The following is a 24,364-nucleotide window of genomic DNA, read 5'->3' on the forward strand; positions in this document are numbered from 1 at the left end:
AGAGCAAGCACCAACCATTTGAGTGGCACCATCCCTCATCACCCCAAAACATCGAGAAAATCCAAACTATCAACATGAAAGGTCACGGCAACCGCCTTTTGGAGTCGTAAAGGTGTTCTTTTGTTGGATTATATACAAAAAGGCAGTTTGATCAATGTAATTCATTAGTGTGACACTAAAAAACCTCCGATGAACTATCAAAAACAGAAGCTGAGGAATGCTTTCTAAAGGAATTGCACTTCTTCATGACAATGCCTGACCTCACATTGCTGCCGCAACTCAAGATTTGCTGGATTAGTTCGGATGAAAAATTTTTGATCATACACCCTACAATCTGGATCTTGCTGCTAGTGGTTTCCATCTTATCCAAGCTGAAAGAATTTCTGGGCGGTAAATGTTTTGGAAGCGATCAAGAGTTGGAGAATGCAGTGACTACCTGAATCAACTGGTGACAGAAGAATATAACATGGAAACTCTGAAGCTTGCAAGACAAAAGTAAAAAGTAGTAATTATGTAGATAAGTGAAAGAAGCTTCAGGTGTGTAACATAAGTGTTTTTTCCAATAAATACTGCATTTTTCATTTTGTATAACTAAATGGTCTTTATTTTCTGGATGCCCTTCATATTATTAAATGAAATTATACCCATATTTATGTTAAAACAACAAACACTGCAAAAACGTTTGTGCTTCAGAAAAGTACCAGTTTTGATTTTATTTCATATTTATTTTAATAATTAAATTAGGATATTTATCATGACAACTTATTTTAATTTTATCCATTCTGTAAGTGCTAAGTACATTTCGATGTCTATGTGACTTTATAATGGAAAGTATCCAGTATAGAAAATTCAGAAAAGGAATACGTTAAAGAAGGAAAAAAGGGTATTTATCTGAGATAACTAAAAGACACAAATAATAACATATTTCATTTTATTAAATAATTACAAAAATTATGATATAACATCCATTACAAAGAAAAATCTTTAAAGTTTCAATATATCTAACAATATTTTATAAACATTTTTAAGGCACTTCAACAGTGTACTTATTTAAAAAGTGCAAAAGGAACCAAAAGTATCTGAACCAAATTGTTAAGGCAAAATTATGGAGTTTTTAAAACCTTATTCATAAGCTCTTTAATGCTTTCTTTGTATTTGAAGATCCATCATCACCTATGATACACTTATAACATCCATTGCCCAAAAATACTTTTTTCTTAAATAGACCCTTAATATAATGCATTTTTTTAAAATATATCTTAGAAATGTATTTATTTTAGAATATAATATTTTATACACCAATTCTAATAAGTAAATAGCATTCCACTACATGCCAAAAGAGAAGATACATAGCTTATGGCTAGTTTATTTTAAAGTATTTATCCCCTTTTTAAAATTTATATTAAAACTTTAAAACATATTTGCAATAACTTAATGCAAAGTACTAATGTAAATTAGATTAATGCATTTATTAAGAAGTCACTCATGATTTATTGGAGCAGATAATAGGAAGAAAAATTATGAATATTATAATAAAAACCTTTTGTCTTATTTCCATCCCAATTACTTTTAAGATATGTATAATGAAAAATTACATGCAGTACAATACACAGTAAACTGCATGATTTTTGATAAAATTCATAATTTTATGACAGTTTGGTATATTGTTTGTTTATGATATTTACATATTATTTAAATACAAAGAATTAAAAACTTCTTTTAATAAGCTCAAAATCTTTGCATTGTATACTAAAGTTATTTCATATCATTAAAAAAAATTTTTTTTATCATTTCACACCCAGAAAATGCATATATATGACATTATGCACATATCTGTTGTCCATTTATTTAACTTCAAAAATCATTTTAATTAATTTTCAAGTATGTCAAATTAGTTTATCTATTAATTGGTTTATAATTTAATTAATCACGGCAAAGCACACAAAAAGCTATCTGCTTCCATGATGACTAATCTGTGGCAACTTATTAAGGTATGAAGTATCATATTCAACATTAAGTTTTTAAAATTATGGCTATAATGATAAATGATATAAATTTTCAAACATAGTTTTAAAATGAATTTAAAAAATCTACAGTACACATAGTGACAAAATTTCAAGTTAAAATGCCTTGTTTAAAAAATCATGGAAGCATTATTTTTTTTAAAGAAAATAAAAGAATCATATTATTTAAGACCAAAACCACGTACAAAAACAAATATTTACATTCTATATAATAAAAATTTAACAAATATTTACATTTTAAATTTATAAATATAATTTTATTTTCATACATGTGGACGGAAAATAGAAAACTAATACATTTTTAATTCATATTTTAATAAATTTATTTTGAAAGCAAAGACTTTATGATTTTTTTTCCAAACATACTTTGATAAACAAAGACTTAAGAAGAACTTATGTATAATCTATATTAAATATAAACCTTCTGTGGCTTGATAGAGAAAATTCTTCCGAAAGAAAATGGTTACAATTTGAATATTTAACAGCAATCTTTCAATGTCTAATTTGTAATCAATCTAGCAGGGAAACGCTATTTAACAACATATCACAATGAAAAACAAATAATATAAATAAATATCAAAAACGCTTTTTGAGAGAAATTCCTTCTCTAATAAGCTGTGGATAAAAATAAAATTGTGATGTAGTTCATTCATTAAATCATATTTCTCAAAATGCAGTTTTGTTTGCATCTAAAAATATCACAGTTTATTGTCTAACTGCCTAACAGTCGTAAGCTTTTTGTTTATTAAATATGTATGCACAGCCAAAAGTACAGGGATTATTAATCTAAATTTTTTATTTCTCTAGTTTGGAGGGACTCATAAAAGTGTCATGAATAAAGAGGTATTTTTATTGCTTTTCAATAGATATTCATTATGTTGCATAAAAACATTTACTAATTAATTATATTTTTATGAAACATAATGAATATTGTTATTAATTAAAGACTGAAAATTAGTATGGAAATAGGCATGAAAAATTCAGTTTTCATGATAACCTAATTCAACCATGAAGTGGCAGTACATGCAGATTCCTATTTATATTATACTGATGGAGAAAGCTAAAGGAATGACTATAAAAATATGCTTTATGTTAGTTCTATTAAATGAAATCCAACGAAAGGCAGTTGGTAGCTAAAATCAGTGTCATGTATCCAATGGGATTCACCTTTACTGCACAGAAATATACAAATTTTTCACATCCACTCTTACGGTATGTATGGAAAGGTATGCTTCAAATTTTAATTTCAGAGACTGTATGCGTAGTTGGATCACATGTGGAAGCTAGAACATACTGTTGATAGGGCCTTTCAAGGATTGTCAGAACTGGCATGCAATTGGGAGAACAGAAATAAAAGACACTGACATACATACCATAAGAGTAAAATTATGTAAAGATCTAAAAGAGAGCGAAATGCATCATGTCAGGAATCTGGAAATGTTTAAAGACAATGTTAAGTCAAAAACACACTAAAACAGTTTCTCAAGCTTGTTATTTGTAACTTGACTATCGATATATATCATTACTGACAGGCTGTATGCAAGGAAACACACGATTTGTGTTTCACTAACTCGAGTTGCAAAATGCGCTAGCTGCAGTGGCACCCAGATCAACATAATTGTAGTACCATAAACAGCAGCTAAGTTCTCTTTACTGATGAGTCTCGTTTCTACTTGGAAATTGATACTAGGCATGTTGCAATTGACAGGGAGCAGAACATACAATAAGATTGAAAACATCCATGAAAAGCTTTGGTTCAAAGGTGGTGGAATCATAGACATTATTTTGAATGGTTGCACTCAGTTACAAATTTTTAACAGTTCAACTATAAATGTTGAAACCAGAGATGAATTTCTTCATCTTTATGTGTGTGTTAAACTGTTTAGGGGCACAGTTGGTAATTTCCTCCTAATGGTCTGCATATTCTCCAGATTTAAATCTAATATAACATTTTTTGAATGAACTAGGAGTTGACTTGCATCACTACATCCCTACACCTAATACTCTAGGTGCTTTAAAATTATGTCAAACTGTTAAGGGGCACAATTGGTAATTTCCTCCTAATAGACACTAAATCTCATCTTCATCATTCTACACTAATGATTATCTTGAGAACAAAGGACTGCAGCAAGTGAAATGGTCTGCATATTCTCCAGATTTAAATCTAATATAACATGTTTTGAATGAACTAGGAGCTGACTTGCATCACTGCATCCCTACACTTAATACTCTCTAGGTACTTCAAAATTCACTCTAAAACTCTCATTTTAGTCAGGGGTGGTCAATTTTTTTATGCATCTTAAAAAAACTGCAACACCAACCTTTTTCCTACACAACTTTGTCACATTTCCTATATTCATATTTAAATATATTTTTTTCAGGAAAAGGCAATTCTGCATTTTGAAAATATATCAGGAATGGCAAAAGAACTTGTGCAAGTTCTACATTCTTAGCTGAAAAACACACATGTGACACATGAAGTCACACATTCACACACATGTGACACATGAAGTCACACGAGTTTTTATACCTATTCCTTTTTCTTCAGTTTCTCATGCAGCAACCAAAAGCATTAGACGGATGCAAATATACCACAGATATGACAAATAGAGATAGAACTAAGGTATTCTAAAATATCATCTTATATATTCAGACCACTTAGCTATTTTCAAGACTCTCAGTAAGTAATCATAAAATTACAAAAATGATTCATTGCAATTTCAAAAAGCATTTAGTGTATAAAACTCTGATTAAATACCTGAATTTCGATTATGAAATTTAAAATAAATTATTACATAAAAATTTTTTAATGTTGCAAATACAAGAAAGGTATTTTTGTGAAAAATGAAGGAATATATTTTTTGAGGCACGATATTTACGCACAGCCATGATCACATAGTTATAGTTAAAGACTAATATTGAATTTCACTTTCATACAGTTTTTATATAGTTTCTAAATATAATAATAAATATTTCAGAAATAAAATAATGTTTTAAATTAGAAAACTTTTGCAGTTAAATAATATTTAATCATTTTAACAAACTTTTGTTTCCTCAGACTCAATACTTCACACTTTAATACAACTTTTTGTCACTTGTAGCCTAAGTAGCTTTCATTTTAATTATTAACAGCATTTCAAGGTTAGAATGATTTTAACGTCAATTTTCAATAATCATGTAGCATGCAATTTACCACTTTTAGTTAGTTATTTTTTAGATAGCATCACTAAAATGTTATTTTTAAATTCAAATGTGCGATAAAATGGCAGGTAAAAGAAATGATTACACTGACAAGCAATCTTAATGCCCCTATCTAAAAAATAAATTAAATAACTAAATGCAGCATCACATACTATATGCTTACCCAATTTTCATTCCAGCATATCTATATATGTTAATATATACAGTAAAGTAAATAAATAAGCAAATAAATTCAATTATTTTTCTGGCAATATTCTCTTACCATACATAAATGAAGCATACCTAAGATAGTATGATTATTAACATTTTAAAATAAAATATATGGCACAAATATATCCACACATGTAACAGTTATATCAGCATTAAAAGCAGAAATTTGGCACACCTTTTTTCAATTTTTGTTTTTAATGGTTGGAATTTTGCTATTTTCAATCACATTTAAAACTGATTACTACATAGTAGTTATGCAGACCATTTAGAATAAACTGTTATCCAACACCTCCAATTTGTTTTTTGTAAAACATCATTTTATAAAAATATATGAATCAATCACATTGTTTTAAGAACTACTAACTTTTAGTTTACAATTTAAAATGCTACAATTTACTTACAATCGAGACACAGACTATAACTATACTAAATGGTATTTCAACTATCCATAACCTCACGAAAAATTGCGTTTATCTCCCAATAGCGGAAAATCCTTGTTTGTGAAATTTTAAGGCTCATAGGTGCTTTCTATTCACCAGATAATAATAAATTGAAGTATTTTATAAAAGCTATTTTTTTAAGGAAAACAGAAGTCTGAAAGTCTGATATTTATTTTTATAGTTGGTAGATACTATTCCATGAAATTAATGGTTAAATATAATGCTTGCAATTCTATATGCATTCCACATCTGTGGTATGTACATGCATCAGTTGGCTATAGTCATGTCTGCATTCAAAAATATGGTAAAACATACGCTGCACGTTACAAATGGGAGGTGCAAATAATCAAATAGCACCCGCTATATATTTTTAATTTTAACATTGTAATTTGATAAGAATCCTAAATCCAAAATGTTATTATCTAAAATGTCTGAATTTGAAACTCTGGTAGTTTACATCAAAATTTTGAATCTCATCATGAGTTGAACCCTATCACAGGAAAAAGATATATCTTTACACCATTATATTCTAGGTTCATCAATTTTAAAGTGAAAAATATGATATGTGCATTTAAATAAATAAGGCTATTACATAATACTGTTAATCATATATGCAATAAAATAAAAAGTAACCATACGGTTTTTCAAGTATAAAGGAAAAAATCACTTGAGAAATATACCTTTTAATTCTACATGCAGGAATCAAATACTTATCAAAAATAAAACAGCTTTTGGTGAAAATTTACAAATCGGTTAGTGGTCCCTTTCCTATCAAGACAAAGAATATATATGCTACATCAAACAACCAAAACATTAAAAAAAATTTTTTGCATTATGCAGATCTAGCATTTGTAGCAACTAATGCACAGTTCATCTATAGCCACAAACAATACAATACCTGAATTGGAACTTTCACGTAGCTAGTATTTTATTTCACTTCAATATACGCAAAGTGAAAAATTTATCTAATTTTGACAAAAGCTCTAACAAATGCAACCCATCTTAGTAAAAAGTATCTCTGAAAGACTTGGTTAATAGATTACTATTACTAAGCATTATCTAGTATTTGATAAAATTTTCTTAATGATACTTAACTCAACAAGGTACTTTCTTGCTGAACCTATAATTCAACGGGTAACGTTTCTTTCGGAAGTAAAAGGAGAATTTACATCATATTAAATATGGTCCAACTATAGGAGATGCAATCTCATTTGTATTTAGTTAAACTCTGTAGAGTGCAATTATAAGATTAAAAAAAATTCAAAAATATGTTTTTATTATACTGATTTAATAAGACTAGAACTGTATTATTTATTAACAAATAAAACCTTTTAGTTCTTTTTTTTTTTTTTTGTTTAACTTTTGCTTTTGGAAAACAATACTAAGTAGAGAGAAAAACAAAAACATTAAAATAGCTCTTCACCCTTTTTAATGTTGTCTGAATATTGAATATTTAATGTAGATATTGAGACTATTAAATTATTAGGTATATAAATAATTTACGGACAATTCAACAAAAGTCCATACTTAATAATATCCTAATACTTTTGGCTAAAGTATACATTAAATAAAATCATTGTGCTTGCATATCTGTACAAGTATTCACGCAAGCAAATTTACATACAAAGAGCAAGCTATATTACATGTATCATACATCACCTCATTTATAAAAAACAATTTAATGATAAAAATCTTTGTTAGAATTACTCATCAACACACACTCAGAACTCCATTCAACTACACAAAATTAAGTATAATACACAATGGCACCTTAAGAAAAACTCTGATGTGAATAAAAGAGATAACTACATTCATAATTTTCAGAACATTCAGACTAACTCTAGAAGGAGCATTATATATTTAATATGTAATAATTTTTATGCTCATTAGTTTCAAATTAAATACAAGAAAGGACTAGTTATAATTGTGCAATAAAGATTTTATAATTTTTACCAATTTCTTCTGTGATGATAGTGTGGAAAAAATGCTCTAGTGATTTATTCAGCAATTTTGTGCACATTAATAAAGTTAGTAACTTTGTTTACAGTTTTCATCATCAAAATCGCTATTATAATCAATTTCATGACTGCTCACTAATTTATAAATATTTGTTAGTCATGGAGATTAATTTATAAAGCAACTAAATGTAGTATTCTATAAAATAGTATATAGAAAAAGACGTCTGGAAATTTCCCTACCCCACACACAAATGCACAAATTAATATCAAGCATAGCATACTTGATTCAGTTCAAGTTAAAGCAATATGAACATTATAGAACTGATGTAAATCTCTTAAATATGACATGAATAACTGTTTCATATCTTCTTTAAGTATATAAAATCTAGAGCAAGTTTTCCGGACTGATTTCTGCAAAAAAAATCACAATTAACAATTATACTTCTACTACAAAAGAATTTAGAATTTGACCTTTAAATGCTGATTATCAAGGAAAAAATAATTTAATTTATTATTAAAATACTAGTATCACTTTTTAATAGTAAAAATATTAATCTAGTGCTGAAATGACATAAGATTCTTCTTTTATGATTATATAAAATGTTAGTTAATAATTATATAGGCAACAAAGTTTATTTTAAACATAATTCAGAAAAATTACCTTGCACATCTGATAAAAGAAGCTAACACTCAACTAATATTTACATCCAACGAATTAATGTACAATATTTAACATGTTGTAAAAACGATCATAAGGATGTCATTGCAGGTGGTCTAGCATAAGCTTTTGGAATGAAACCATATTTTCTGGTTTTAGGTGCATATGCCCACAACCATCCATCAACAGTCTGATTATTCATATCAGCATACACCCAGTCACCTCTTCGCACACTGAGATCATCTGGTGCTTGTGCTTTGTAGTCATATAACATAACTAGTTCACTACCATGAAAACGCAAATCCTCTGATGTAGGTGTGTTACTATGATGATTGTTATTAAGAGCAGCAGCTTGATGTGCTTGGTTACTAGCAGATATCTGAGCACCAACATGATCTGTAATTAGTAAAAAAAATTATAAAAATTTGTAAAATATAAATAAATGTTTGAAATAAATTTTGTGCAAGTATACATGTTACTGGCAAAGTAATGAAACGGCAGTATTCTATAGAATACCTAAACATTTTATAGATTGCCTGGCATTTTTAGGCAAAGTATGAAATATGAGAATTATAATTACAAAATTATTCTTTTAAAAACAAAATATAAACATACTTAGTATTTTCGTGCATTAAGCTGCAGAAAAATTATCATTAAAGACTATATGCTTTATAAGAACATTGTATACATACCTAGGCATTCTATAGAATGATAAATGCTCTTTAGGCAAAGTATGGGGGGGGAGATCATGATAAGACTATTATTTAAAAGACATTCATTCCTCAAAAATACAAATGTTATTTTGAAAAAATAATGAAAGAGTGCCATTACAAAATTTTTATTCAAAATGCATACAGAAAAATTAGAGTCGTAAGAAAACAAAATTTATGGTCTTATTAAAGAAAACAAAATTTTCATATAAAAAAAAAGAAACTAAAATTAACCTATTTGTTGCAACACAGTAGGCTTCAATGACATTTTGAACTCACTTCATTAGTTTTTTTGACACAATGACATTTAATATTTCAGCACTTTGTTTTACACATATACTTGAAGAATCTTTGGCCTTACTTGTTCTTTCCAATCAGCTAAAGTTTCTCATATCATTCTATTCCTATTACAAGTGTCTGCATTTATAGAAAGAAATGTTACCCTCTGTGTATACTTTATTCATATTTTTGAGATCTTGTGCAGTCAGATTTATAGTAAAATACTTTTATTCATCCTCTAAGGTTCACATTTATATATCTAGTAATACTTTCATCTGTTGTTCCATTGGACTGAGCAACTGCAACTGACCAGAGAGGGATTTCGTGGTCAGGTATATCTTCAGTTCTAAGTAAACTGTTAAGACCACAAAATGAACTGTGATCTCATATAGTTGTTTTAAAATTCTTTCAGAAGTTCCAAGTCAGTAGAAACTATCCTTTGTCACACTCATTACAAATGCCAATATATTGCACAAATTATTATGGACTTTTCCTAGACACTGTATATATCATGAAGATATAATTCATATTTTGCCAGTTTGCCTCTGGCATTCCATAGAATACCTAGGTAAAATGTGAAATGTTTAATGTTTAGCCAGTCATTTTCAGCCTTTTATAAAATGCCTAGGTATTCTATAGAATGTCAGAATTCATACTTAACTAGTAACAATTATAATATAATTAGATAATATACAAGATATTCAAGCTGCAATGCACTAGGTCCCCAAAATGATGTTGCCAAAACAATTTATGTAGCAACACAGTATGTGCATGCACACAACTCACCAAATTTGATGTCTAGTGTTTGTTTTACTTTCGGCACACTTTTTTTAATGAATTGAATCATAATAAGGATTACGGTGTTTGTTGGGTCATGTAAAAAAAAAAAAAAAAACTTGAAACTCCCTTAGAAATATGGCATTTTGCCCAATACTAGTGTTCAGTTGTACTTCTTAAAATTTTATGGAAATGTAATATGAAATACTGCAAATAAGTGTCAGAATGAAGGATGTCAAATATGTACAATTTTCTGATTTTTTAAGCAAAAACAGATCACTACAAACACTAGAACAACAGCATGTACGATACCAAATTTGTGCAATTCTCCGATTTTTTAAGGGGAAACAGATCACTATGTATATGGGAAGCAGAGTGGGGGAAAAAATAAATATTTAAGGATTTTTATGAAAAAGGCAAGAGTTTAATTATTTTCTCACTTTTTTTTAATCTGATTGATTGCTTTTTCTATTTGCTTTTTTATGGAGTTCACAGCATGCCACCATTTTGAAAGTGGCTATTACTTTTCATGTATTAAGTTTACAAAACATTAGTCACCAACAAGTTAGTAATTTTTTGATAGGGGATTGCTGATGATTAAAAAGAACCCAAATGTTTTTAAAGCTACCTAATTCCATAGAATTTAGAACTAAAATTTAAAATCACACTTTTGAAGAAAAGGCAATTTTTTAATTCAGTATATTAACTAATTACAAATAAACATTTTAGCTATTTGCATCAAGAATGATGGACTTCAAGAATTATTTCCTATGAGAAACTGGTTATGTGTACATTATATACACATGATATTATGAAACTATAGTGCAAATATTATGTAACCAAACTGTTCAGCAACTACTGAATCTAAGTCTCAATTGAAAAGCACCTGCTTTCAGTGGCCTTAAAACACTAATACATTTAATTGTACTATAATAAAAAATAATACCAAATAATATGGCAAATTTCTTCATTAATTTTTACGGTTTTCAGAATTCTATAGCTACTTTAATTACGTACTTCTTCGGAAGAAACCCTAAGCACAGATTCCTCACATTATTATTCAATTACAAAAATGATTTAAAATACCCTTGCTAGATTAATAAAAAAATGAACGCAGGTATTTTTAACAGTGAATGCACTGCACAAGTAAAATAATTTCAGAGCAAAATAAGTATTATCCACGAAAATAAAATTTAATCCTTTAATGCACTCAAATGAGATCACATTCAGGTTCAAGAAATTAAAATTTTCCTGTACGCCTAAATTAACCCTCTGAGCATTATGACCAGGTTTATCCAGTCATCAGAAGTTTTGCTACTTGGTATATACAGTACAAACTCCGTAATCCGGACGTTCATTATCTGGAATGATCTATAATCCGGACCTCAAAGCCAAACTTTTTTTTGTATGCTTTATGCATGCACGTTGGGAGGATGTGTCTCCAGATACGTTAAAAAATGTTTGGCATAATTTATGGCCAGCTACCATTATTTCATGGTGAGGACAATGAAGATGATAGCCGCGAATTTTAAGGTTTTCGGACATCACAAACTAAAGGTAACATTTTCCAGTTATTGGATTTTGCAAAGAAATGTGGAGAAGTGGTAATAAATAAAGATGATATAACAGAAGTTTTTCATTGCGACTACAATGCCCCAGTCATCAATCAATTAACGGATGGCGTAATCTGTAGTATGGTTCTAGATCCAGAAAATAGCGCTTCCGATAGTGAAGAAAGTGACAGAGAGGTTATTGAAAACGAAAAAATTTCGGTTGACAAGTTAATCGGTATTCTCAACACAGCAATTACAGGACTTGAACAGTGGAACTTTGTAGCTGAACAAGAAATTATGTCTGTTTATAAAATTAAAGAGAATGTATTAGCACAAAAAGCGAAGCAGCTTAAAACAACTTGCAATGAAAGAAATGTTTAATAAAGTAAACAAATAAATATTAAGCTTTTTTTATTTTTTGTAAATTTTGATACCCTGTAGATCATAATTGCTCTTTATTTCATAAATTACAATTTCATATTTTTAATTGTATAATTTCTGCATGCTACCTTACCAGATTTAAACTGATGATCTATAATCTGGAAAAACCCCTAATCCGGAATCTCTGAAGTCCCGACGAGTCCGAATTCCGGACTTTATACTGTATTAGCTTATAATTTAAGATATTTTGCTTTCATACTTTTTTTAATAATGTAAATATCATCTTAATGAATCCCAAGTTTTTGAAAACGCAGACTAAAATAAGTAATTATACAAGCTAAATTAATAAATGCTGTTTAAATACTGATCTTCATGATGGATCAAAAATCCTGTGCCACTCACAGGGTTAAATAATTCAAATTTAGTTTTATGTGCAAGTGAATGTGTTTGCTAGACAATTCCTTACTTTATTCTTCCTAGCCAGCCAAAGTTGCTCATATCATTCTACTTCTATTACAAGTGTCTGCATTTATAGAAAGAAACCTTGCCCTCTGTGCATATTTTGTTCATATTTTTGAGATCTTGCCCAGTCAGATTTATTGCAATATACTTCTGTTCATCCTTTAAGGGCCACATTTATATCTAGCAATACTTTTATTTGTTGCATACTCCTTTTTAATTATCCTATCGTGAAGGATGAAGATTGACAATTTAACTTAAATAGTGAAAGTTCACGTTGTAATGGCAGAAACTGATGTTGTTACTGAGGATGAAAATGCTGATAACCATTTTCCCTGTAGTAACAATACAAGATGCTTATCCACCTTCATAACTCTCATTCACATCAGCTCCAGTTATATAAATACAGTACAAAGTCCGTGATACAGACTCGTCAGGACTTCGGCAATTCCGGATTAACCGCTTCCCTTACAAATTTTTTTGAAAAAAATTGCAAAAAATCATCACATTTTTTTATTTTATTATTAAATACAACAAAACGAAACAAATCAAAATATGTAGGTTTCAAGTTGAATTTTTAATTTTTTGAAGGTGTAAAAGCATTTATTTTTAATATTAGTTTACTATCCCGAGTTATCTCGAGCAAACGAAAAAAGTTAAATATTAATCTTTGTATAATAGTTTTTAAAACAAGGGACAGCACAGAGTGGTACCTGACGTTCTACACTGGTATCTGGTCTCTTTTCTTACTGGCTTACCGCTGGAATCTCTTTCACAGGAGCACAGAGTACACTGTCTCGTTGGATTATATATATTTTTTTTTCGATTTTTTTCCCCCACCTTTTCATAATCACTAGCTGAAAAATCATCGCTTTCGCTATCTTCCATCATCGCCATTATTTTATTTTTTCCAACGCATGCATCCTTCTTTATACATTACTAATCCACAAGCCAGCGTACTATACTATACAATAGGGAAACACGCGACCAGTCCCTCCAAAAGAACCGCGCAACCAACAAAATTTGGCAAACTGCCAATCAAAGCTGAATATTTCCTTTCATTTCCTCCTGACCGAGTAAAGCCGTGATAAAAGAAATCGTACTAACAAATTCTGCTTCGCCCGAGTTTTCTCGGGATAATAATTAACTGCAATATATACAAACTCGAGATAACTTGGGATAATCAGGCAAGCGGTTAAGGGCTTTTCCAGATTACAGATCATCAATTTAAATCTGGTAAGATGGCATGCAGAAATTATACAATTAAAAATATGAAACCGTAATTTAGGAAATAAAGAGCAATTATGATTTTAGATATCAAAATTCACAAAAAAAAGCTGAATATTTATTTGTTTACTTTATTCAACATTTCTTTCAACATAAGTTGTTTAAGTTGCTTCATTTTTTGTGCTAAACACGCATGTGTAACATTAAAACGCGTGTGCATAAAGCACAGAAAATTGAGGTCCAGATTATAAATCATTTCGGATAATGGACGTCCAGATTACAGACTTTGTACTGTATTTGATGCTCAGGATTATAACTGTCTAAATTTGTTACAGCTTTGATTTAATTCACTGTAGATGAAACAACTATACAATTTGATCTGTAGTTAATCATATACTTCTTTGTACAACACAAACCTAATGATATAATAGTAATTTCTTGGCCTAATGAAACAGTAATTTCTTGGCTTACATACCTTCTCTTGGCCCAGTAAAGTTGCATATACATAGATTCATTCTATCATTAGTACCAGAATTGTACTTTTACAAAATACAGTAAGAAAACCAGAATACTGTCACTATTAGATGAAATATTATTATATATATAATTTTTGCTTGTTGTTGACTGTATGAGCATAAAACAATCTGAAATAAAAAATAAATTTCTACATTTTTCAAATAATAACAAATTTGACTCAGCAAACCCCTACTACCCCAAAACCTGACAAAATTGGTGACCATTAAAGAAAATTTATTGCTTCATAAAGATCAACTAAGAAATGTAGAGTACTTCACTCTCAAAAGAAGCAGATTCATTATAAAATTAATTCAGTACATAAATTGTACTAAATCTTTCTTGTTATGAGATTTACATTTCTTACTTAATCATTCTTATTTAGAGAACTATAAAGTAGATATCTGAAAAATTCCATAATCTACAAGAGCAAAAACACTGTAGAGATTTCAGCAGTCTCATGTAAACTTCAAAAATGATTATGAAGCTGATGAAAAACTTTGTTGAATAAAAGTTATTGTCTACACCTGAATTAGTGGATCTTTTCAAAGGAGAAAAGGCCTGTATAATGAATAAGAAAGCTATCCCTCTTATTTTATGCAAATAGGCTAATTTTACATGGTCAATAGACACAGCAGGTTTAAGGGCATTTATTTTAATTGTGGATTTCTTTTTATTCTCTGAGCACACACAGACTCTCCAGTATGGCTGGCACATCAGTAGCTTTACTTGGTTGATTCTTAAGTACGTATGTGTACACAATTTTAAGGCAGAACTTACATAATATTCATCATGACAATGTGCATATGTCACTACTGGGTTTAATTGCTGCATTCTGTGGCAGAGACTAGTGATGAATTGAGTATCATATGGAGAGATCTTAGATGTTATCATATAACTAGGCAGCCTGCGAGTTGTTCCACACACAAGTTCTGTGCAAAAGGTCTGCAAATCTTCCTTTATGGTTGTCTTAATACTGAGCAAAATTAAGAGTATTTCAGTCCAGTTAATATTGGGGATAGTTATGGCTTCAGGCCATGTGGAGAACCTATCAGAATCAAAAGGAACATGTCATTGTTGGTGGTAACAGGCTAACAACATCCATGTGGATTTCTGATAATGTACCTAGAGGTGCTTTAGCGTGCTTGCGTATTTTCGATGTCAGCAAGATTCACAAGATTTCACCCAGTTTGGGATATGATGCTTCATTCATAAAGGGCCATACATAATGAGAACAAATGAGTTTTGTAATTGTTGCAATTACTGGATGTGAGAGATTATGCAGATGATGAAAGATAGTTTGTAAAAGGAATTTAAGGAATTTAAACATCTGTAGAGATGTCACAAAGATTATTACCATCAAAGTATATTGACAAGGCTTGGATTTCAGCTTAAAAAATAATATATTTTTTATGAGAAAGCCTTTCTAACCTCTGGATCAAGCTGTTGAGGTTCAAAAAATTTTTTAAAATCCAAAATGGAAATTTTTGTCATCAATTTCAATTCTTAAAAGAGAGTTGGCAACAATGTTCTTAGAACTTTGCACATGAATAATATCAGTAGAATACTGGGAAATGAAAGTCTAAATGGCAAGTTACTAAGCTGAACATTTGTCAGGATTCATATTAATTTGAAAACTTTAATTAATGATTTCTGATTCCTATAAATTTGAAAATTCCTGTCCTCCAACATGTGTCAGAATTTCTTAATCGTGGAATAAATTGAAAATAATTCCCTTTCATATGATGACCATTTCTTTTAACTTTTATAGAGTTTCAAAGAGGAAAATGTTATAGGTTCCCATGTTTACCAAGACACCTGCACAAGAGTGCTGCTGATTACAATTCCTGAAGCATCTACCTAGATGCTGGGTTAGAGGAATAGGGTGTCTCAAAAGGGTAGCCTGAGCAATGGCATTTTTGACAGTAATGAAGGCTTGTTTGACTTTTTTATCCCAATTTAACTGTGGAGATGAATCCTGAACAATAGTAAGAGATTTCTTTTTACTGACATGTCTTCTAACAATTTTTTAAAGGGGAAAGAATGTATGCTATTTAAGTTATGAAACATCTGTAAATTTAAACATGCCTAAGTATGATGAGTAAGGGTGGTTGGTTGGGGGAATCTAAAATAAATTTGATTTTATCAGGAAAAGGTTAAATTCCATTTACACTAAGGTGAAAAACCGAAGAAATCAACTACTACTAACTAATCAACAACTTACTAAAGGAGCATTTTGAAACATTTATGCCGAGTCCATATTTTTCAAGTTTTGAAAATAAGGCTTTTGGATGATTGCAAAATTTTTAGGATCTTTAGCAGCTATGAGTAAGTGATCAATGAAAGCATAAATGTCTTCTAAATCTCACACCTGATTGTCTATAAAATGTTGAAAACTCATGGATATGTTGCATACTTTTGAATAAACTGAATGGTGAACATATGGTAGTCTTAGGAATATCATCAGAATTGATAGGTATTTGATGTTATGCTTTAATAAGGTCAACATAACTAAAATTTTTAGTACCATGCAGTGCAACAGTAAAATCGGCTAAGCAAGGAATGGGATATTTATCTTTTATTGTTTGAGCATTCGATGCACGATAATCGTCTAGATATTTCCAAGTTCCCTTTTTTGGAATCGTGTGAAGTAGGATGCCTTAATGCTTTTCAAAGGACTCAAATGCCCCAATTGAATCTTAGTTTGAAATCCTAAAGCAATCGAGCTAACAAGCAAGGTTTTGCTATCACAGGAGGGCCTTTTGCTATAATGTAAAGAACAGTGTGCTGTTTAACAGGTTGGTTAGGATCTGGTAATTTAGTTGACAGAAGGATTTCTTTTTAAATGTGTATTAACATTTGCTGTTAGAAAAGTCCAAGTAATCTGTTGCCTTAATATGAAATCCAAAAAAAGTGTTTTTTTTTTTTTTTTTTTTTTTTTTTTTTTTTTTTTTTTTTTAGCAAAAACATGAATAGTTGAAGAACTAGCAGAGAATAGCATTTATGGGGGAGAATTTTGTCTTTGAAAACTGTCTGCAGGAAGCAAGGATATGCCAGACTCAGTATCAACTAAGAATGAAATACTTGTGCTCTGGTTTTTTAATGAATAGGTGATATGAAATTTGAGGCAAAGAAATAAAAGCAATTTAAGACTGTTTTTTGATGTTTTGGTTTCCCAGCCTCAAACGAAGTTTGATGCCTCTAAAGTTTTTTTCCAAAAAATCTATGATACCAGCAAATAGACTAATCTCTCTGTTTGGAATTGCTTCTTTTCTCAGATTTATTGTGATCCTAGCGACTTGGTGAGTGATCATGAAAAAGAAAATTCAGTCAATATGTTTAATTTTTCTATTTCTTTAAATAATTTGTCCTCAATAGAATGGTCGATTCTGTGGGAAAAGCTAAATCTTGGGGCTTGGATTTACTTCTCGGATTCTATCAGCAATTGCTGCACCTTTGACTTAAGTTAAACCAGAAACGACTGCCAAAATAGACTGAATGATCACAGGCAAACACTGAAAGAATAATTCTACCAATAAGCAGTCAGGTACACTTAAGGATTCCGCTTAAAGTTTTACATTGCAAAGTAAATCAGAAGGGTTCCTAATTCCTCTAAAGATAATAATTGGGGGATTTATTTTGTTAGGAAGATTCTCTCGACCAGTTAATTAATTCAGTTTTGACCTTTGTATAAGGGTCAATAGGATATGGTTTCATAGCAAATCTCGAACTAATGACACAGTATGTGGAGGAAGACGAAAAACTTCATAATTATACTTGGTAATTGATTGTGTGATAGGTTTGGAGATGGCAACAGCAAAATGTAGTTTTACACATAATAAACTATAAGACTGGGTCTGATTGATTATAAAATGGAATTTGGACTGCATATATACTCTGCAATAATAATAATAAAAAAAGGACATTTCTCTATCTCCCATTCTAGAGGGCTGACTGACGAAATTCAACTTGCGTTCATGTCTCAAAAAGAAGACTTTGGATACAAACTGGATTTATATATAGCCCAATTGTTAACACAAAATCGGACATTTTTCTCAAATGGCATACTGATTTTTTCTTTCATATTTCGATTCTACAACTCAAATTATGCATAAATGTTAAATTTTGTACAAATTGGTTAGAAAACTTCAAAATTTAAAAATTTATCTTGGTGCAATTTTCAGTTGCGCCAAGCAAAAGGCACATAGCGAAATTCTTAATTTATAATAAGCTATTTTCCTTTCTCTTTTTTCATTGTGCATGAGCAGGGTAAAAGGTACATCATTCATTCTTTCAAATAATTTGAATTGCATAAACTACATCTGGCATTATTATTGCTTATAACAAATATGCCAAATTTCAAAACGTGTCAATATGTACATTGTATTTCTTTTTTGAACAAAAAAAACAATGTTTTCAGGTATGCCTAGAAATACATCTAATTTAAGGCTATGGTAAAAATGTTACAGTAATGATTCAATAATTGTTTTTTAAAAAATTATAAAATTTTCTAAAAAATACAAATTTAAAAAATAAATCAAAAAACAACTGCAAATTTTATTTGGATGGAACCTAAATTTTAAATATGAAGGAAGGAATCACACATGTTTAATAAAAAAAAAAAAAAAGAAATATTAACCCTTTCGAGATGGAACAGCTATTTGGCTTGGGATAAAGGACAAAAGGAATGCTCGCACAGGACAGCGGGTTTTGCATTGCTAAGCCTAACTTTAGAAAAAAGAAATCACTTAAAAAAAGACATTGTAACATCGTAAATTTTGGTACCATTTTAGATTATTACTTAAACTATTATATACTTCAAAATTAGCATTCAAAAGTCTTTTTTTCTTTACAAGAACATATACAGTCAAAAGTCGTTAATTCGGACACCCATAACCTCAAAGCTACAAACTTTCTGCGCATGCGTCACGTTCACGCCATGGAGGTAGGAAAGGGAGGAGGGGCCATTCCGCGCTAGAAGTGAAGCACTGCTTTGAATCTTGGGTCACCAGACGGCGTGTTTTTTGTTTACATTCAGAAGCTCGCTTGACAAAATTCTGATAGTATTTCGACACACGACAGTTCCATAGAAATCGAAAAAGGGACACTCTCGCATGAAAGAAACATTCATAGTGTGATGGATAATAGCAATTTGTATAGTTTACTGACATTTACGCAAAAATCACATCTTGGTTATTTTTCGATAACTAACAACAGCGATTTTGATTATGAATTTGTTTTATAAAATTATAAGCTGTTGCACTACAAAAATATAGATTTTAAGAAAATTGCTAAAAGAGATCTGCCAAAATTTATTTTCTAGAAGATTTGAAAAGTTTGAAACTTGATGGCTAAATGTAAATATAAAATTATGTATGTTAAAATATTTGTAATTAGGCACATAGGTCAGATTAAGTTTTTATTAAATAGAGTAACGCATGCAAGGGGTATCTGCCTAAAGAGAGAGATGCCATCGTGGAGGAATTTTGAAGAAAAACTGACCTTTGAGTGGGTATTAAAAATAATACTTATAATTTTCATTCAAATTATATTCATATATATTTTTTATGTAAAACTTTCGGGTGTATGCTAAATTAGTGTAAATTACTTTACACGAAAAATATAGTGAATGCACAGAAATTAAAGATTTGCACATGCCGGAAATGATAAATAGGAAATATGTATGGGTATTTATGCATGTGCTTGCAAAAAGCATGTATCTGCCTTTGACAAAATACTTAAATATTCATTAAATTATTTATAAATGTATTTGAAATGAAGAATTTATTCACTTATAAACAACTGTGATAGTACTGTGAAGAAATCTAATGATTAAATGTATCTAATTTATAATGATTATAAATGTTATCTAAATATATAATAATCTTAATATTGAATTGTAAACATAAATTGAAATCCTGTTGACAAATACGTTATAAAACTATTTAAGCAAGAATTGTTCGTATTGGAAAGCGATCTGTTAAAAGGTATTGTAAAGCAAATGCTATGAGATGCGCACTTAAGAACGTAATAAAGAGTTTTGGAATATGTATTGTTGAAATGAAGGGTAAAAAAAAAAAAATCTGATAAGTATAATTAAAAGAATTATTCCCTTTACATTTTATAATAACTCAGTTACAAGTTTTAAATAATACTTAAAAAAAAAAAAAAAAAAAAAAAAAACTTATTTTATTCCCTCTCAGAAATGTTCAGAGAAAGTCAAATACTATTTTCCTAATAATTCTCTAATTTAAAATGAACCGAATAGAGCATTAATTATAAATTGACTTACATTTTTCGATTTAAAAGAAGCCAAAAAATCATGTCATATTTAAGAAAGTATTTTAGGAAGAAGCTCTATAAATAGAAAAGAAATAATGCATAATTTTAATATTAATAATACAATAAACTTTGATCTTAATTTTTGTACCTTAACCGAATAAAATCGAATTACCTTAATTTTTTTTTCTAATGTAATTAACGAAAACATGTGAAAATATTTCATTCAAATTAAACCATTCTGAGAAAACTGTCCTGTGAAAAGTATAGCATTTAATTCCGTTCAGAATGAAATGTTGTTTAAAAATATGTTGTTTTCACATACTTCGGACTCTGAAGTGTTGTAGAAAAAGAAAATATATACATTTATATGTATATTTGCGACGTAATTACAAAATATTTACACCCGAACGCGTCAAATCCCATAGAACTCAATGGTAAATGACCCAATGTTTTGGTCACCACGTAGGGATCGCCGGTGCTTCAGAGCAGGGTACGGAGAAACTTGTTTAGGGCGACTCCTTCTTACTTCCTACCTCCATGGTTCACGCATGCGCACAGGCGTTTAAGAGTGCGCGTAAGACCTTTACGGCTGCGAATATGTTTGTGCACATGCGCGTTTAATGTGTAACAGAGGTATAAGCTAAGCTAAAATTATCTAATTCAGTTAATGTTGCACATTGCGTTGTTCCTTAATCTTCGAATTGGATCCGGCTTATTATTTTTTGCAGACTGTTAGAGCAATTTTATAAAAGTAAGCTTGAACTTTCGATTATGTCAAATAGAATTTCCGATAGATATATATTTACTAATATGTAATTTGTATCTACAAAGCGAAAGTATGTTTTGAAATCCGAAATCTGTTTATCAATTTCACGCTGCGGATTGGAAGTTGATCTGTCAGCACTATCCTTATCTTCAGGGCAGATGTTTTTATTTTATTTGGCTTATAATTCCTTACTAAAGTGTAGTATTTCATGTCGATGTACTCCGTGTTTATAATTCGCTTCTGATAGTGAAGAAAGTGACCCAGAGGTTATTGAAAACGAAAACATTTCGATTGACAAATTAGTCGGTATTCTCAACACAGCAATTATAGGACTTGAACAGCGGAACTTTGTAACTAAACAAGAAATTATGTCTGTTTAATAGAATTAAAGAGAAAGTATTATCACATGAAACGAAGCAACTTACATTGAAAGAAATGTTTAATAAAGTAAACAAATAAATATTAAGCTTTTTCTTTTTGTAAATTTTGATACCCTTTAGATCATAATTATTCTTTATTTCATAAATTACGGTTTCATATTTTTAATTTTGTAATTTCTGCATGCCATCTTACCAGATTTAAACTGATGATCTATAATCCGGAATCGCCGAAGTCCCGACGAGTCCGGATTAACGACTTTTGACTGTATTAAAAAACGTCTTTTAGAAACAATTTCTGGATGAGCTATTCAAATTATTGCAAAGTTTTAACTGACAAAACACATTAATAAACTTCAAAATTAATTTTAAAAGTACAAGAAAGACTATTTACAAGAAGTAACAATGTCTTTCCTAGGAAGTGGTAGGCAGACACTCAGAGAGCTTAATCTCTGAAAAATGCCCATATCAGAATTACAAGAAATATCACTTTAATAATCGAGAAAATATATCGTTACTCATCGATGTCATTAATTGGCTCATTTAGTATGCAAGTATATCCTTCTTTTGATAAATAACACTTCTTTTGGCCATAATAAACTGAAGTCATGGCTTTCCAAAATAAAAAGGGAAGAAGGTGAATTATCCGAAAGCAATGCTGCAACAGAACTCCACTATAATCCTAATATACCCTAAAAAGTAAAGGAAAAAAGAATAAAAAAGGGATTTGGTTGAAAATCAGAAACACGGATGTTTACATCATATGTCCAGTTAAAGAGAGGAGTCCTGTTTTGTTTATATTATGTTTTCTTTTCTTCCCTGAGTGAGTCATATTTCTCTCATTTCAAGTAGAAGGTCAAATCTACATGCACCTCAAATGCTACAGACATGAAAAGTGACAAAAGTTATAGTTTTTAAAACATTCCAAAAAAACTGGCACAAATGTATGATGGCCGGGGAAGAATGAGAAATCACCCTGGCAAGGGAGCGTGCCGGCCAGGAAATGAGTGCATTTTTTGCTGGCACATATGTGTGATGATCAGCACCAACAGGTTAATAAATATATACCAAATTCAATTAACATTGAGGAGATTTTGAGAGCTAATTTTTTAAAAACTACTCGTGTGATTTTTACGAAACTTGGCACTTTAGCATAATTTGAGTTGTATAAAACTGAAATAAGGAAAAAAATATGTGTCATATCAAAAAACTCCAATTTTGTATCAGAATACCTATGTTAAAGCTATATATAAATTTAATACATATCCTAAGTCGCACTTTGAAGACAATAAAATGAAAGTTAAATTTCATCAATCAGCCCAGTAAAATGGGAGATAGAGAACTGTCTCCCCCTTTTTTTCGGGGGGGGCAAGGTGTACATCAGACAATGTGCAAGGTTTAAGGAAAAACAAAAGTAAAAATTCAACTAAAGTAAATGAAATATAAAGAATAAATAGAAAATAAAATTATGAAATGATCTATAATAAGTACTCGTCTATGAGCTGAAGGTTGAAAGTTGATGTGATCCATGTCTTTTGGTTCCGAAATCTTGAAAGACGGTAGTTATCGAAAATGAAAATGTATGTGAAGTTTTTAGAAAACATGTCGTCTAGAAGTCACCACTGTGGGTTACCTGGTCAGCACTGTCCATGGCTCATTAAATAATTCTCACAGCATTCTTCAAGGATTTCAACAGACATAATATAAAATAAAAAAATTGTTTTTCATTTCAAGAAGTTATAAAACACACCACTTGAAAGCAGGACTCTATTCTCTGAGCTTTTTCAAAAATTCTTCTTAGTGTTGCTGCATTTATTAGCAGCAATGATAGAGAAAGACATTTCTTTGTCACTACTATGACTCATCACTGCAATAACATCAATTACTGTCACCTTCCTTTGAATACTTATTGAGCAAACACTTATAACCTGGAAGTTAATAGTTCCTCCATAAATTACTTTACAGAAAGATAAGAGATTATGCAAAGAAAAATTAAATGGCTGCAGCACCTAACAGTCTGTATAAAAATGATAACTACTTTGACAATGATATGAATAAATCAAATTGAATAATCAAGTAAAAATACTACTACATTACAAAATGCTAAATAGCATTAAAGATGTTTAATGTAAAAGAAGAATACAGTTATTATGACATATATTGTGATAAAGATACAAACGATATTTACACATTTTTAGAACAATTTTCGATAAAGAATTAAAAAAAAAAGCAAATGTTTTGGAAATGATATTTACATATTTTTAGAACAATTTTGATAGAGAATTAAAAAAAAGCAAATGTTTTGGAATAAAAATTTCTAACAGCTTATTATTTTAAATGAGAAATATTGTCTGCTACTTTTAAATTTATTCTTCTTTCATAATGTCACATGTAAACAAGCTGTGGATTGAAATATATGTTTCTGAGCTATCCAAACAGAAATATTCCTATTCTATAATTCAGAAACATGAAATACATGATATTGAAATTTCAAAGTGCAAAATCAACAATATTACTAATCAGAAAGGGAAAAACCACCAATCATTACA

General features: G+C 29.8%; 1 protein-coding gene across 2 annotated transcripts in view; it reads right to left on the minus strand.

The window, feature by feature from the left end:
* Positions 1 to 914: 914 nt before the first annotated feature.
* The window catches only part of Dlish (Dachs ligand with SH3s), a 65,219-nt gene continuing 41,769 nt past the window's right edge, over positions 915 to 24,364 (minus strand). For both annotated transcript variants that reach the window (XM_085816714.1, XM_085816713.1), the window contains exon 3: positions 915 to 8,887. In XM_085816714.1, the coding sequence (XP_085672840.1) occupies positions 8,583 to 8,887 (305 nt within the window). In that variant the 3' untranslated portion in view covers positions 915 to 8,582. The remainder of the gene's footprint in view (positions 8,888 to 24,364) is intronic.

The sequence above is a fragment of the Stegodyphus dumicola genome, chromosome 5 (genome assembly GCF_044657685.1).
Source record: "Stegodyphus dumicola isolate Sdum_Otavi_A_Nest chromosome 5, ASM4465768v1".
Lineage (NCBI taxonomy): Eukaryota > Metazoa > Arthropoda > Arachnida > Araneae > Eresidae > Stegodyphus > Stegodyphus dumicola.